This window comes from Notothenia rossii, assembly GCF_949606895.1.
Source record: "Notothenia rossii genome assembly, chromosome: 2".
NCBI lineage: Eukaryota > Metazoa > Chordata > Actinopteri > Perciformes > Nototheniidae > Notothenia > Notothenia rossii.
The window spans coordinates 14653320-14671312 of NC_136904.1; the positions used below are offsets into that span (position 1 = coordinate 14653320).

At 42.1% G+C, this 17993-nt stretch overlaps 1 protein-coding gene across 8 annotated transcripts in view; it reads left to right on the top strand.

Moving 5' to 3' along the window:
* The window catches only part of LOC307028392 (CUB and sushi domain-containing protein 1), a 424819-nt gene that overhangs the window by 234117 nt on the left and 172709 nt on the right, over nucleotides 1-17993 (top strand). For 6 of the 8 annotated variants that reach the window (XR_013804983.1, XM_079663374.1, XM_079663368.1 and 3 more), the window contains 3 exons: nucleotides 2823-2904; nucleotides 5450-5574; nucleotides 12402-12523. Coding sequence is in view for 7 of the 8 variants with exons in the window: in XM_079663374.1 (XP_079519500.1) it covers nucleotides 2823-2904; nucleotides 5450-5574; nucleotides 12402-12523 (329 nt within the window). In the remaining variant the exon portion in view is untranslated. Of the gene's footprint in view, nucleotides 1-999; nucleotides 1039-1336; nucleotides 1467-2822; nucleotides 2905-5449; nucleotides 5575-12401; nucleotides 12524-17993 lie in introns of those variants that run through there. The other 2 variants (XM_079663373.1, XM_079663369.1) reach the window with 2 other exon arrangements.

Sequence of the window (17993 nt, forward strand, 5' to 3'; positions counted from 1 at the left end):
CTACTGATGGTATGACAAGTTTCTACACGTAAAACCTCAAGGTCCTTGGAAATGTTATACGCTTAAAACTATGGAAAAAGTTGCAAGATATATTATACATTTACATACTGTAATTTAAATATTATTTCCAATGTATTTTAATATCATGTCAGTTTTAGGTTTAATATTGATACGCTTGTCTACCTTAATGTATACACTTTTAATGATAAATATAGCTGTCAAAATAAACTAAGTGAGGTATACATGCATACCTTTACTCTACTTTTATTCAAAAATGTTGTTATTTTGACTCCACTACATTTAACTAACTATCTCAAAGATTCAGATTAATCAAACAAACATTAACAAACACATAATCATCATGTAGGTTAACTATTGATCCCTTTACGAAATGTGCATGCTTCCTGGCTGCAACATTAAAAGTAACCCATTATTGCATCAACAGTGACGCTTCCTAAAACCCGAAAGTCAACTTTTTACGGTTCCTTCGTCAAAAAGCAATGAGATTTCGCAATAGGATTTTGGAAAATAGCTCGAAATAAGGTCTGTGGTTGACACACATTTAAGAGAGGGATCACGTTTTGTTCAGCCGGATAATATCCACATGTATACCCTACTTTTATAATCTTCGAATCATAAATCTAGTCGCCAGAAGCAAAATGCTAACGTTATGCTATAAACGAACTACAAGCGAGAACAGCAGGGTCGAACGACTTCAACGTCACGCCAACTTAAGATCATTTCAACTGACTTTCGTGCACTTGCATATTTTAACAAAGCTTTTCATTTTAGCCACACTGAATTTAAGTAGAAGTCATGGCTGTGTCAATTACCAGTCTGATATTGTTTTACAAAGATGACAAGAAGAGTGTAGATAGAGGAGAGAACCACTACAAGTCAGGTCAGGACCATAGGTCAGGACTCGTACAGCAGTGCAGCCTAGATGAAGGTGTGCTGCTTACCGGTGTTGTCAGGGCCAGCGCCGTATAGACTGCGCTGGTCAGGGCTAGCATGAGGGACAAGGTTTATTGAGTGTCGGTGAGTAGTGATAGCAAGATTACCGTTAACCTAGAGTTAATTCACTCACATTGGCGCCATATTATCCTTAAATGAGCCATAATGAGTTAGATATATTTACATTTTGTAGGCTAATCTGAGTACGTTATGATGATAATACTTTTTGATAATCTTTTGTCAAATGTAACACAAAGTACGATATTTGTACAGAGTATTAAAAAAAAACGTTTGCTTGTGTAAAACATCTTCGTCTCCCACCGACCTATGAAGTTAAAACGTTTTTTTTTTTAAAGAGTTATGATATTTACCGACTGCCTTTAAATGCATCTTGACTTGAGGCTTGTTAGCCGGCTTTGGCTACTGGCAGCAACGCGCTTTTACGGAGAAAAACATCAAAAATAGGCGATAAAGAATGACTGAAATAGAGGCTAAAGAAACACTATATGAATGTAAGTCGGTTTATTTTTATGAGAGGAAGCCGAGTGTTCTCATTTATCGTAATATGTGTCTTCAACAGTTTGCTAAGTACGTACTTTAACCAGACTGTAACGTTAGCTAAATTTGACATGCTAGGTTTGCATAGTACATGGCATGCAAATATGTCTTTATGGGTTTGGTGAATAGAATATTAGGTTAATTGATATTTGTATTCATTTCGTAAATGTAAAAACTCATAAAATGTATATTTTAGCAGATAGTGTATCTTAATTTAGCCTTGTAGTTATAATGGAAGACTTCATTCAATGTTTGTCTGAAATAATCTATGGTTGTTGACACTTTTTTTATGAATATTATCCAATTTATAATTGGCCTACAAGAAAAACCCAGAATCCCCCCTCTTAGACAAAGTTTGACTTGTCATTGCAGGTAAAGCACTGCAAGTAGGCTTAACATGCCTGCTGTCAAATTAAAACATATATGTTGTCATATCAATACCTTTACTACGATACCTTTTTAAATACATTCCAACAAATATCTCAAATACAGATTTCAAAAACATCACAACGTCCCATTGCATCTGGACGCATTTTGCAGTATGCAAGACAGCACACTTATCTAGGTGTTTTAACCGACAATCCTTTGTGCATTAGTTGAGGAAATGCTATACCCAAATAGTATGCATAATAAATGCAACAATACATACTTTGTAAGAGCTAAAATATATACAAAAAAAAAATCCCTGGTGGCATTTTTCTTCTCTTGTTCTTCCTTTTGACCAGCAAGGTGGTTGAGATTTGTTTATTTAGTTTTGGAGCATTCCCTTGAGAGATGTATTACAACAGAATTTTCATAATGGGGGTTTTCATTAATGCTCTTTGATGAAACACTTTTTAAATCCTTAAATCGTTTTTTCTGATTATATCTTGTCAGGTGGAAAAACAAAGGTGAAGGCATTGTTATTATATTGAGGCCTGTGTATTTTTCAAACATGGTCCTGAGTCAACTGAGCGATGATCTATTTTAAAATTCAAAGGCTGCCTGCCTAATTTTGTGAATTTTCAAAAACAGATGGGGATATTTCTCACTGTTGGAGCTGCTTAAATCCTTGACAGTCATGTTGAAAAATTAAAAAAAGACTTGGATGCTTGTGGTCACAATAACAAAGATGACTTTAATCCCATCTCACTTTCAACTTACTGTAGAAAGTGATATGAGGACTGGTTTAATGTTTTATCTGTCACCATTAATTTATGCCGTGCATGTTTCAAACTGTATAAGAAGTCCCTAAAGTGTGTGAAAATATCCTCTTCAAATGCACATTGCAAATGCACACTGCTAACCATATATTTGCCTTTTTCTTTCAGCAAGTCAAAGCGGCCTTGCTGGCGATGTTTGTCCAGATCCTGGAGTTCCAGAACATGGCAAGAGGATGGGATCAACCTTCCAGTAAGTTCCCTCTATTCCAGACTTAACTGCTGTCAGTCAATCCTTGTCAAATCAAATGTATTAAACAACAACAAGTGCCTTAGATATTTTTGATCCTGTGACCAGCCTGTGGATCAATAATATATGCATATAGATTCCAGACTGCAGAAATGTTCTCACCCAAAAGTATTTTTCATAAACCACAGTTTGTTTCTGTATTTGAGTGTGAGTACAACTCTGTCCCAGTTCTGCAGAATTGGTCCAATTCCTCTGCCGTTTTCCATGAGACTGAAGTGTTTTCTGGTTTATACCTCATCATCACTAATGTATGTCTGTTGGGGACCTTTTGTTATAGATCCGGCTTTTTAGATGTGAACAACCTTATCTGACTAAAATCTCATATATTCCTATTGGCAGTGTTTTAAATCCTCATAAAGGGGAAGGCTGTTTAGTGCTCATCAGCAGAAATACACAACCCTCAACCTTATAGGAAAGGACATTAAGAGCTGCTATAGTTTATAACCTGCACACACACACACACACACACACACACACACACACACACACACACACACACACACACACACACACACACACACACACACACACACACACACACACACACACACACACACACACACACACACACACACACACACACACACACACACACATACACATACACATACACATATACACACACACACACTCTCAATCAACAAAAAGGGAATTCCTCTGAGAGTGTAACTGCTTGATGATTTCGCCTGGGGAGGGCTGACATTTGGCATGGAGGTCAAGTTTGTGTGAATGCATCAATTCATAAGCATACAGTATGTAATATTGCACATTTGTGATTGTTTTGACAAACAACAAAAATTGCATCGAGCAAATGATCTGGGCAGCCTGTCCAGAGACCCACTGTTAACCATCAGCATTTAACAATGTTCATTACTTACAGTATGACTATGACCCTCCAGGAGGTTTAAAGGGTCATTACCTATAAAAGGGTTATACGGAGAATGGGAAGTCATTTTTAAAAAGTAGAATCTTTGCCAATAAACAAGGACTTGGTGGTCATGGGGATTTTAAATGATTCACTCCATGATGTCTGCCATCTTATCAGTACAAAGAAAGACATTATTTCATTTAGTCAGGAGTGAGCAATTATAAAATGATCACCTCTCCCTATGACTCAACCACTTGGCATCAGTGGCGGCTAAATTGCGTATATGTTTTTCTCGTTATTGTCAGAGCATCAAAACGGGTATACTATTTTACCTTTTTATGATACATTTTTCTGGCCAAAAAAACCTTTAAAGGATAATCATCTTTTAATGTCCAGCTCCTGGTGTGTTCTTTACCATTAGCAACTTTGACTGCACAAACTCTGCGGGACTATTAGTGGAGTTTAGTGGAGTCTGAGTTAGTGAAAGGTCATTACCTCAGTGTGTGTGCATGTTTGTGTGTTTGTCTCTGAGCGTGTGCCAGTTTGTCTGCATGTTGCCATGGATGTGGTTGGTGTGTGTAACAGGTTTATATGTAATCATCATTAAGCTTTGAGGAGCAGGAACTGGAACAGAGTTGGGGTGTGATGAAGTAAAACAGGAGAAATAGAGAGAGAGAACATTGCTGCAGAGATAACAAAAGAGTTTTCACTGTTGGGCAGTGCAGAACCGCGTGTGGCTGTCACTTAGTGTGTCACGGCAGTTTTGATTCACTGACTTCCACATACACAACTGCAGCAGGAAGGTTTGTAGTTCTTTTCTCGGAAATAGAGATAACAACAAAGTTTTCTTTCCTGTAATTGTAAATTTCACAGTATGCGTCTGGGTGGGAGTTATTTTCAGTGTCATCAGCGTCGCCGAAGTAGCAGAAGCTGTAAAGTGAATGACCCGACTCTCCGTGACAAAGGCACTAACAGAGAGATTTGGCCAGGCAGTGAAACTCTACAGTGTTTAACAACAGGGTGGAGCCTCTGAGCACCCAGAACCCTACGTAGGAAAGGTTTAGCCAGGTGGTAGACTGTGGTGTGCATCAGCGGGGTGGAGGCATTAAGCTTTGCAGATCAGACACCATGCAGTCTTCCACTCAGATCGTTGAATGTCCCTCTCACGAGGTAGACAGCGGGGTGTTGGGAGAAAATGAGACAACAGGAATGATAAGAGCAAACGATGAGAGGTGAGGCCAGATAAGTGAAAAAGGGAAAGAATGAACTAATAAAAGGAAAGAAAATCAGTCATTGAGAAAAAGGCACAAGTGATAAAAGATAAAGCGTCTTACATTAAGAGAGGAATTATAGATCCTAATTGGGTCATCTGTGGAGACAGATTTGTTCCACAGGGATCTAAAAGCCACTGCATCATTAATATCACGGCCATCATTCATACATTACTTTTACAATTATCTTCCTTCTCAGTTCTCTTAAGACATAACCCTAGATGGAGTGTAAGAGGTCTCTACAAGTGTGACAATATCACCCTTATGAGGCAGTGGGTGCTCGATTTGATTTAGAGTTTCTACTGTTTTTTTGACGAGTGTTGTTCCTGTTGTGTCTCCTTTTATATAGAATTGGATCCAGCGTCCAGTTCAGTTGTGATGACAGCTATGTACTACAAGGATCTAAAAGTATCACCTGTCAGCGAGTCACTGACACACTGGCTGCCTGGAGTGACCACAGACCAATCTGCAGAAGTAAGTTTCACCTGTCATTCCCTCTGAAACTCTTATGACTAGGTGTCAATGCATTAGAGTTTGAGCTTGTTCATACAATAGGTTCATGTCCACCCACAGCTTAAGGACGTGTCTTTCAAAGCACGCCAGCTGCTCCGTATCGATTTGCATTGAGTCTATCTTTGTTTGGATTGTATACTGTGTGCATGAAGCAACTATGTATACTTGTACATAGCATCATTGATAACAACTTTGCCCCACATCAATAAAATAGGACAAATAACAGATGTATATTTACATATACATATTCATACAGTGATGCTTTGCTTAAGGACACTCAGCATACAGTTAGAATAAGCCAGGAATGAAACCATCAACCCTGATGTCAAGCTATTATCCCCCAAGAGGTACAGGGGGTCAAAATGAGGGTAACTGATACTATACATGTTCACCATGAGGCAGGAGCATGTCACGTAAATACAACGTCATGACATGAAATGTGCTTCTAATAGTTTTTGGTTATCAGTGGACTCTCATGGCAGGAATGTGTAAGCTGTATTAAAGTTTGCCCACACAAAGGGTGTTAGTCGGATAGATTCATTGTTGGTTTTCCTTTCTTCAGGGGATCTGTTGATCATAATAAAAGGATAAACAAAGTCCGCCTATGCTATGGTGTTTACTGCTGCCTGAGATCCCTGTGCTGTTGTTCCAAAGCCACAAATCCCTGATGTCTAACCCCTGTTCACCTTCAATTATCAGCCTGGACACTGACACAGTCACACGGTCCCTGTCTGAGCTCCTCTGCTCAGGAGGGTTGAAAGGTTCAGAGCATACAATAGCTGAGAGCTCTCCATGAAAAGTCATTAAAAAAACTTAGAAATACAAATAAACCAGTTGGTTTTAAACAAACAATATTAAACACAATAGACCTTAATTTAATCAGTACATGGATGATCTGTCTAGGAAACTGAACTTGTGTAAAACTGGCTGTTTCATCGGTGCTACTGTTGTCAACCACCTTATGTATGCAGATGATATAATCATCTTTTCCCTGTACAGTGCAGGCTTACAACAGCTTCTGAGGATTTGTTCCCAGTATGGTATTGATTTTTAATATGAAGTATAACGCCAAGAAGAGTAGCATCATGATTGTGCGAAGTAAAGAGGCTGTATTTCGTAATTTTTTTCTCAGTAGCAACATTCTTCTTGTGTCCAGTGAGATTAAATACCTTGATCATTACTGTATATTTCTGATGATCTCACAGATGACAAAGACATCCATAGACAACGCTGCAAATTGTATGCCCAGGCAAACATATTAATGCGGACATTTCACAAGTGCTTTGTAGATGTCAAGGTATCACTTTTTAAAGCTTTCTGTACACGGCTCACCTGTGGAGTAACTACAAGGCTAGCAGCATGCAAAAACTAAAAGTTGCATACAATGATGCTTTACGGTTGCTGGTGAGGGTACCAAGATGGCACAGTGCCAGCCAGCTGTTTGTTAACTTGGGGGTACCTACTTGTCAAGCCCTTTTTAAGAAATGTAATGTACAAATTCATGTGTCGCCTAGAAGAGTCAGACAGTCATGTTATCTCGATTTTAATCAACCCTGTGAAGAGTTCTGCTCGATTCTCTTCCATGATTTGGAGACATTGGCGCAACAGCCTCTACAGACAGTGAGCATGTGTGTGTGGCTACTGGCTAGCTGTAATTGGACTGATTTTATGTTTTTCATCTGTTTTTTTATGAAGCTTTTTAATCTTATTTATTGTTGTGTATTTTGTATGTGATACGGACCTTGAGTCTGAAATAAAGATTGAATAACTACATCTACAGTACTGACATTATGGAAGATGGGTCTGGGTATTTTACTTTGCTGGCATTTTATAAAAGTTTACTATCTTTCTCACAGTGTATGGTATCAAAGTAATTTACATGGTGTTGTTTGTTGTTTTGAAATCATGATTCACTTTCTGACTGAATGGCTGAGTGACTAAATAAATAACAGTGTGAGTGTCAGAGCAATGATTCAGGGGCTCTCAATACCCGCATGTTTACTGACAATACCCTGTTGGGTTTAATACTTCACAATAAAAAGGCAGACAGAGAGCATTCACACCCAAGTGTGTGTGCACACAACACACACTTATATTGACAGCAAGTGTCCGAAGGACAATGTCACACACACTTCATAGTTGCAACAGTATTCGCCTTGAGCTGTGGGTGTGTTTGACGGACAGGAAGTCCCTGTGCTCAGACACACACTATAGGGTCCCTGTCAGATTGTATTATAGTAAGAGTGTGTGGTGGGTGTTTGTTTCTGTATGTCTGTGACTGCAGGAATCTGCCTGCCTCCATGATACTGGCTACTCTTGTCAGAAAGAGACAGTCAATGACGGCAGAGTGAGACAGTCAGAGAGATGGAAGGACATGATGATATTGCAATGATATGATAGGTGACCTTGACCTAATGTTAGGGTTTGTCAGTGTAAGTAAAAACGATTACTTCTACTACTGATATGAATCCTCAAGGATAAAATACATTCCACTACATTTAAGAAAAACAATATAACAATTGATCAAGGCTATCCCCTAATGGAAGAGTGGGTTCTTGTGCCATTGAATCAAATGACTACAGTATCTAATTTGAAATGATTTATTTTTGTCTATGGATCACAGAATACTATCATAGAATTTTTGTAATGATGTGTAGCTTTCTAGTGTATTTTTTAATTCAATTAATTCGTATTGAGTCTAATGATTGCCATCGGCTTCCTTACGCATCTGTTTTCAGCAAAAACTGCACACTCTCTGTCCAGCATTAAAACTGAAGAAAAGTAGTCGGGTGATTAATTAGATTTAAGTATTGAGTAAAATACACTTCCCTAACATAAACTAGTGCAGTAACAGTAGCTGACTGCGTGGATTTCACTCAGTATGCATTACATTTCGTACTCCTTCATAAAGTGTTAAAGCAGATTCAGAAAGTATGTATGTTTTTCTAACTGTGGAACAACTTATGTTGTTACTTCAGAAACTACAGAAGGGTACATTTTAGAGAAAAATCATTGATTTCAAAAAAGCTTTCGACTCTATTTGGCACGAAGGGCTCTATTATAGACTTCTACATTGTGGTATAGGGGGCAAAATGTACGATCTGGTTAAATCAATGTATTTAGGGAATAAGTGTGCTGTTAAAATTGGAGACAAACAAACTGAATTCTTCACCCAGAGAAGAGGTGTTCGTCAGGGTTGCAATTTAAGTCCCACTTTATTTAATATATATATAAATGAACTTGCTGTTCAGTTGGATCACTGTGCTGCTCCTGGCCTCTCCCTCCTAGAGAGAGAGGTGAAGTGTCTGCTTTATGCTGATGACCTTGTTCTGCTGTCTCCTACTGAACAAGGACTACAACAACAGCTGGACATAGTAGACCAGTACTGTAAGAACTGGGCCCTGGCAGTCAATATGAAGAAAACTAATGTCATGGTTTTCCAAAAACGCCCCAGATGTCAGGAGAACAAATACCAGTTTACCATAAATAATCATATCATCGAACATAGTATGAGTTACACCTACCTCGGTTTAACCATAACAGCATCAGGAAGTTTCAACATGGCAGTGAATGCACTCAAAGAAAAAGCCAGAAGAGCTCTTAATGCAATTAAGAGAAAATTTTATAATGTCCAAATTCCAATTAAAATCTGGCTCAAAATCTTTGATAGTGTGATCCAGCCCATTGCGCTGTACGGTAGTGAAGTATGGGGTCCACTCAGTCACCAGAGCTATACCCGCTGGGACAAACATCCAACAGAGTCTTTCCATGCAGAATTCTGCAGATACATTTTACGTGTTCAGAGAAAAACACCAACAAATGCATGTAGAGCAGAATTAGGCAGATACCCACTGATCATTAACACTCAAAAGAGAGCACTGACATTCTTTAACCACCTTAGATCCAGCCCCCGAGACACCCTCCACTCCAAAGCCCTCCAAAGCCAAGAGCTAACCCCAGAGAAGAGTCCCCTATGTCAGCTGGTGCTGAGGCTAACTGCCCCCTCTCAGAGCCACTCTGACCAGTCTCTCAACAACACTGCTCTCCAAACACCAATCACAGTCAAACGCATTATAACACAATGTAAAGACAACTATTTACAACATTGGGAAGAAGAAACTAAAAGCCAAAGTAGATTAGAATGTTACCTGGCTCTAAACAGAGAGTATGAGCTGGCAGAGTATCTCTCTACTGTCAGAGATAGAAAGCAGAGACAGATCCTAACCAAGTAGAGGCTCAGTGACCACAAACTGGCAATCGAAACAGGAAGACTCAAAAGATCCTGGCAACCAAAAGAGAACAGAACATGTGGTCACTATACGACAGGTGAGACTGAGACAGAGATGCACTTCCTCCTGAAGTGCCAAACATTCAACGAAGTAAGGAGCATTTATTGGAACAAGTTGAACTCTGTAATCCCAGGTTTCAAGGAGGTTGATGACCTCTCAAGACTGAGAGTACTCCTAGGAGAAGGAGACAAGGCACACCTTGCTGCCCAATATGTATACACATGCCACAACCTGAGGGACAGTGAATGAGACTCACACACACACACACACACACACACACACACACACACACACACACACACACACACACACACACACACACACACGTGTTGAAATGTAATTGTATCACTGTATATATATATCATCAATAATATGTAAAAATTTGAAATGTCTGTTAATGTTGTTAATTATTTTGTATTGTGATGCTTTGGCAACATTGTTTAATTTAACTTTCATGCCAATAAAGCCCCATTGAATAGAGAGAGAGAGAGAGAGAGAGAGAGAGAGAGCAAAATGTGTTCTCTGGTGTGATCTCTCTCCCGGGATTCAAACCCATGAGCCTCTCTCATTCTCTGCTGAGACTTTAATGTTAATTAGAAGCTGGTCTTTGGGATGAATCTCCATGAATGTGTTCCTGTGTGTGTGTGTGTGTACCTGTGTGTGTATCAGTGTGTTTCAGCTCTCTTTTCTAATTAACAGGCAGATCAGTCATCGGAGGTCCTCTTCTCCCCCCTCTCTCCCGTGGTATTTTCTATGCCTCTGTCTCTGTCCTGCCTCGTGCCCTCCCTCCTTTCATTTCTCTTCTCTCCCTGTCCTCACATTATAATCTTTCACCCTCTCTACTCTCTCTTTCCAACCTCTCCTTCCTTCCTTGCTCTATTATTTCATCTCATCTCTGTCTTACTCCTCACCCCGACTATTATTCTGTATTATTTCCTTTTTACTCTCCGATGTCATGGCCCTTCGCCTCCATATAATGGCAGTGATCGCCTCCAGCTAACTCATTATATAGATAAAGGGCAGATATATGACCAGATAAACGTCCTCCCAATGATGACCGTGCTGGTTGTCTAAAGCTGAGTGGAAATGTCAAGAAAGCATTTAAATTTAACTGTGAATCTTGAAAAAGTGTTTTTTATGCGTATTTTTTGGCCAAAATGTCTCTTTAAGACTTTAACACATGGGTGACTTTATGAGGAACTGAACACAAGACATATTACCCTAATTATCAAATAGGACAAGATCGATATGGATAAATAAAGCTCTAGGAAAGATATTATATAAAAAATGCTGTTGAAAAAGACGACCTGGAGACGCTGCAGGACCAAAGGTATCAAAAGAAGAGTTAACATAACTATTATCAAAAATAGTTAAATTATATTGTTAGTATGTTGTGCTATTGCTAAACAAAAGCTATTGAATGAATTGTTATACAATTCTAATACAGATATACTTTAAATGGACCAACATATAATAATCCAGTTGACCTGTCGATCCCATCCCAGCTCCCTTGGATTGTCCTTTAGCAGATATTCAGTTATGTGTTGTTAATTATTGCAACATTATTCAGAGAGAAGCCTCACATTTTAAGAGCAGACGATGTCGGACCTCATCCTGGTTTTTAGTTTTCTAATTTGCTCTTGTTTTCTTTTGGGATCATTGTGACCTTCAATTATTTAAAAGACCTTGTTTGCTTGACCAGACACGGCCTGATAGACAAAATATGACCATGCAATATGTTGTTCTAATCAAACCCCTGATACTTGCTGATATGTTTGTCATCAGACCACAGCCTACAGTGTTTTCTTCAACTGCACCAGGGGTTTTGTTATGGCTTTTTATCTTTGTATCAATACAAAATATGTCTTAAAGAAATCGCTCTGTGCACTTCTGGATCTCATGATATTTTCATTGTTAGTGCAATTTGATTCAGTTCCTAGAATAATCCCTTGTTTCTCCTGTTCTCAGCAGCATGAACTTTTATTCAATGTTATTATATACATATAATATTGGATTTTCAACTGTTTGTTAAGTAAATAGATTTTTCCAAGTAACATGTTTAACCATTTTCTGATTTCTGTTGTAGGACTACATGTAAAAATGTAATCAGTTCAATCTCACTAGCTGCTGGTGTTTGTCCAAAAACCTACTTTAGGAAGATGCGGAAAGACATCGTGATTGATTTGATTTCAGGACATTTTAAATATTTGGTTCACTGAAAGTATTGATTATTTTAGAAGTGTTCTCCATATATGTATAACTGAGGACTGTATACTGTTTGTACTTGTATGTAGGTCCAACTAAATGTCCAAATTCAGTGTCCAAATGCCACACTGTCAGTTTTGGTCACATTGAACCTTTTTCTTCCGTCGCTGGCACACACTCCCTCTGTCCCTTCTCTTAACAGGAACAAGGCCATTTCCAATCTGAGTGTAATTTTTGATTACCCCATTAATCTCTTTTAAAACTCTGTCTTTCTTTTGCTTTCTTCCTTTGTAGCTCGTACCTGTGGCAGCAATCTAAGGGGGCCCAAAGGGGTCATAACTTCGCCAAACTACCCTGTTCAATATGAGAACAACGCACACTGTGTGTGGGTCATCAGTGCAATGGACTCTGAGCAGGTGAGCTCATTTTCATTACTTTATTTCTCCATTGTTTTAACAGGCATTTCAATAAAAAAAGGTAATTATAATCCGGCGTGGGGGAAATAAATCTTCTATAACTTGAATTTGGGGAGGCTGTGGCTCAGTGGAATAGTGGGCTAATCTTCGGATCACGGGAGAGAATGTTGAGGAAGTTCAAGTCCCACTGCATGTCGTTGTGTCCCTGGGCGAGACACTTCACCCCGAACTGCTCCTGTGGGGATTGCCCACAGTACTGAACTGTAAGTCCCTTTGGATAAAAGTGTCTAAAATGTACTGACTAGTTTGATTTTCACTTTTTTCTGTTGATATAATTGTTCAATAATATTTAATATTGCATCTTAATGGGTAAAAAATTAAAAAGGATGTCTGCAAATGATCTACAGTATGTGTACTAAAGATCTTTGCCAGCTAAAAATGCAAGGTGTGCTAAAAAATGACTTTAGTGTATACATATATTTATTGTGGTTGCAATTGTTACAAATTGTGACACAAGAGGCTAAGACAGACAAGACCTGTGCCCTGTACTACGAAGCCAGTTCAACAGATCCTGGATATGTTTGTGTTATCTGGCGGTCCTACGACGCTGGTTATGAACTCGGTAATTCAAGCCAGGGTTTCTCTGTCCGGCTGAGTGCGCGTTCACGTGAAAGGGGCGGGGTTAGCAACATTTGGCCAATCACAAACATGGACAAGTGTACTGACAGCGCAGCGTCATACTTCCTGAATGAAAAGTAATCTATAATATTAGACATATGAAGAAGTTATACTTTAAACATCCATGACTTAAACAGATAAAACACGGATAAAAGCCACATACAGTAGTTGCACCTGCAAGGCGAATACAGAACAGCTGGTAAAAAAAACAAAACTACAGAGTGTTTGAATTCGTACATTAACAGGTTTATGATATCACTGTCCGGTATAAAGGTCCTTACACACCAAGCCGATTTTGGCCGTCGATAGATGTCGATAGATGTCAATAGATGTCTGGCCGTCGATGAGCGTCCTGTCGCCCTACTCAGATTGGTGTGTCCCGCCCTGTCATGTCTTTTCCGCCGTGATTCAACGTGTTGAATCGTTAGGCTGTCGGTAAAAGGCCGTCGGCTAAAGAAATCACTCTGATTGGCTGTTCAGCTTAGCGAATCAGTGCATGAGAAGCAAAATGGAAGTGAGGGACCCAAACAAACGATTAAGAAGGCAAATCTGAGATTTCGTTTAACTCCAGCTCTCGACACAGGTTCGGGAAAGCCCCATGAGCTTCTGCTTTAGAGTGAAAATGGAACTCACATGCTATTTGTTGTTAGTTTAAATCACGCAGTCTGTTCTTCTTCTCTCGGTTATCACGCAGTCTGTCTTCCGGTTGCCTCTTTTGAATGACGAATACACACTACCGCCGCCTGCTGGTATGGAGAGTTATTGCCACTCACGCATGCGCAGTTCGTACATGCTACTTGGCCGTCGACTGAAGTCTTTGCGGTGTGTTCCAGTGCGACTGTTGACCAAGACGCAGGAGACGCGAGGCGACACAACAGTCGGGTCCATCGGGACGTGTTCTTTGGTGTCAGATTGGTGTGTAGGGGCCTTAAGACACGAGTGGATCTGACTTTAATTACATTTGAGTGTTGCTTAAAATAATATTTTAGCATACAGTATGTGACAATGTAACGGCCCATCCACACTACAGCTTCAAAAAAAGCTTGCCGGGGGGCGTGTCTGAAGCTCGACCAACAACCAATCACATGAATCTCCCGCCCCTGACAGACAAGCAGCGGTTTGATTGGCTAGAGCTTGTACTGGCATATGATTTGATTGGCTGACGCTTCCACCGAAAGCTTCAGAAGCTTCAAAAGTTGAACATTGCTCAACTTTTGCAGCCTGAAACGCCAGGAAAGCTCCGCTCTGCTACCCACAATTCAGTTCGGCGAAAAGCGAGGCAACGTGACGTAACCCCATTCAAAGTGAATGGGCAGACGCGTTGGAAACCGTTTTTGAAGCTGTCGAAGCTGTAGTGAGGACGGGCCGTAAGTGTTGCACGGCCAGATACGGCTCGAGTAGCTGACTCAGATAAGGAAATACATGATACGATGTGATATGATCAGAGATGGGGTCATTACTAAAAAAAAGTAATATATTACATATTACTTTAAAAAAAAGTAATATATTACACTACTTCGTTACTCTCTACATAAAGTAACTCGTTACTTTACTCGTTACTTTACTCGCAGGGCCGGCCCGCCCCTCCCTACAGGCAGATCACGCAGACTGCGGCGCACCTACAGTGTAAGCGCGCCACAGTTTTGCCTCTGCGAGACTCCACTTGCACAATTACTATTGCATTAAGGAAGACATAACACAAGTCTTTCTTTTCATATGCTCTTTAATCAAATAGGCTACCAGCCTACCCATACCTGGCAACCTTGAGACCTCAGAAATCGAGACCGGTGGGGGGGGGGGGGGGGGGGGGGTGCTAGTGGATCGCCGGAGCTGTAGATTAACATTAACATGCTTATTGTAGTTGTAAGTGCACTGCCTTGCGGCCTGTAGCAACATGGAGCATATGTGTGGGCTGGACATGTATTTTACAGGAAAGGAGTGAGCAGCGGGTCGAGTTGTCGATTCTTGTTCCGTTTTCTGTGACTATCTGCCTCACCCTCTCAGACTTTCAGTTGCGCGCGCTACTAAAGAGACGTGTTACCATGGAAACCAAACAATGGTGTTGCTGTATTAAAGTCCGAGTGGAAACAGTCCTGAGTAAATCTGATTTTGTCAGAAATCGGGAGAAATGCGGGAGAAATATGACCTCGGGAGAACACCGGGAGAGGGCAGTGAAATCGGGAGTCTCCCGCGAAAATCGGGAGGGTTGGCAAGTGTGAGCCTACCACAATAAACTAACAGTCTGTGAAACGTAAAGACACTAATTAATGAAACCAGTTCAAGACGCATTATTCTTATTCTTATCCTTCTTTATGAGCGCAGAACGGTAAGGTATCTAATTACTTATGTATTTAGTATTCCATAACTTAGTAACAGAGATGGTCAAACTAATGTGGTAGAGACATGGCAGAAATCCTACAATGAAGCGGGACATTGAACTGTTCACCCGTGAGAGGGCAATCAAGAAAAGAGAGCGAGCGGCCCCGTTGAGGGAGTTTACAGATGGAAAGACAGAAGCACAATAACAGCAAGTAGGCTATATTTAGGTGTTTTTTTGTAAATAACCGACGGTATCAAGAGGAAGTAAAGTCCCCTGGTTTGTCCCTTATACCCTAACTACCATGAGACAACTCACAATCAAGTTTCCAAAATCCGACACTGAGGTGGTCTTACCGCACTGGCAGATGACAGCACTGACAAGGTGTGTTTCCCGCAGCGAGACGCTACAACACTAATTGTGGGCTTATCATGTTGATTCGGCCACAACAGAACAAAGAAAAACAAACTCTCGCTCTCTCCAGAGGGGCAGGTCAGCCAAAAAGGCCGTTGCCCAGGCAACATTAGCCCGTACCTGTGCACGTCACTGCAGCAGTGGATAACAGCTTCTGGCCTGGACACAGTTTGCACCTCACCGTCGTATTCCTGTCTATTCTTCGGACGAACTCAAAATAATGGGCATACCTCCACCCCTCGAAAGTTATCGCTGACTCAGCCATGTTTATGCAGCACTGCACGTGGAGATGTGGACGGAGATTACGTAGTCCTCAATGATAATGGGACACATCGATGTCTGCACTCAGTGTCACGGACTGTACATTACTGTACGTAATGTTACTGTAACGTCCACCCGGACGTGTCGGAATGACGAGTGAAGCGTTCTCAAGTTAAACAGGTTTATTAACAACCAACGGCTCTCATCCGTCCTTTCTCACTCTCTCTCCTCTCGCGCCAACCTCTCACTCACCTGCACGCGCCCACACAGACACACACACACCAAACCCTCTGCTCCCCAACCCCGCCCCTACCTGCTCTCCTCACAGAAGCCTGAGACAAACAGTTAACAGAACACTTGAACAATAAATGCAGATCGCTACATTGCCCCCCCCTTACTAAGTCCCTCGCCCCGAGGGAATGCATAAAAAGTCTCTGAGGTGGCCCGGGGCTCTTCTTGGTCTCTGAGGCCGCCTTGGAGTGAACACAGGCGGCTGCGCTTGCCGGCTTGGAACATCCTGTCCCGGAACAGGGGGTGAGTTTGGGGGTGGGGGTGAATGTGGGGGGTCAGCAGGGGACACAGTCAGTGAATCGGGGGAAGTGACTGTCTGGTTTCTCCTAGACGATGCTGGGGGTCTAGGCCGCGGATGTGCATCGCCTCTGTATGGGGCCAGCCGGTCCCTGTGGAGGGCCACCCGTCTCCCTCTAGGCGGCAGCTGGACCCTATAGACCACCTCTCCCAGCTTTTCCAGCACCTCACAAGGGCCCACCCAGTGACAGTCCAACTTAGGGCACCGGCCCTTCTTTCTTCTTGGACTATACACCCACACCAGGTCCCCGGCCTTGAAGTCCCCCCCTCTAGCCCTCGTGTCATAGTTTCTTTTCTGTCTCATGCCCGCCTTCTGCAGCTGATCGCGGGCAAAGGCATGTGCTGACTCCATTCTATCCTGGAGCCTCCTGGCATATTCCGGTCCCGGAGGAACCGCTGGTGTGTCGGGGGGTCGGCCAAAAGCCATTTCTGCTGGTGTCCGCAGCTCTCGCCCCAGCATGAGCAGGGCCGGTGTGCATGAGGTGGACTCCTGCACAGCCGATCTGTAGGCCCAAAGAACAAGAGGGAGGTGCATGTCCCAATCACGCTGATGCTCCGCGGTGAGGATAGCGAGTTGTTTTCCCAGAGTCCTATTGAACCGTTCGACCAGTCCGTCACTCTGCGGGTGCAGAGGAGTAGTCCGCGTCTTTTGCATGCCCAGCCGGTCACACATAGCGGCGAACACCCTCGACTCAAAGTTTCTTCCTTGGTCACTGTGAATGACCTCGGCCGCTCCAAATCTGGCAAACATGCCCTCCACCAGGGCACCTGCAACGGTCACCGCCTCCTGGTCTGGTATAGCATACGCCTCTGGCCATTTTGTAAAATAGTCCATGGCGGCCAGGACGTAACGGTTCCCCTTCTCTGTGCACGGGAATGGGCCCATTATGTCCACCGCCACCCTCTCCATCGGGGCCCCCACCGCTAGCTGCTGAAGCTGGGCACGTGACTGATCAGTGGGACCTTTGTACGCCGTACAAAGGTCGCAGCGGCGGCAGAAGTCCTCAACATCTCTCCTGAGCTGGCCCCAGTAACAGCTTTGGCGGAGTCGACGCAAGGTTTTGGAGACCCCAAAGTGTCCTGCCCCAGTAGTTCCATGGGAGGCCTTAAGCACTTCTTCCCTCAGCGCCCTGGGGACCACCACCTGCCACCTCTCCTCCCCCGTTGCAGGCTCTTTCCAGGCTCTCTGCAGCACTCCATCCTTCGTCCGGA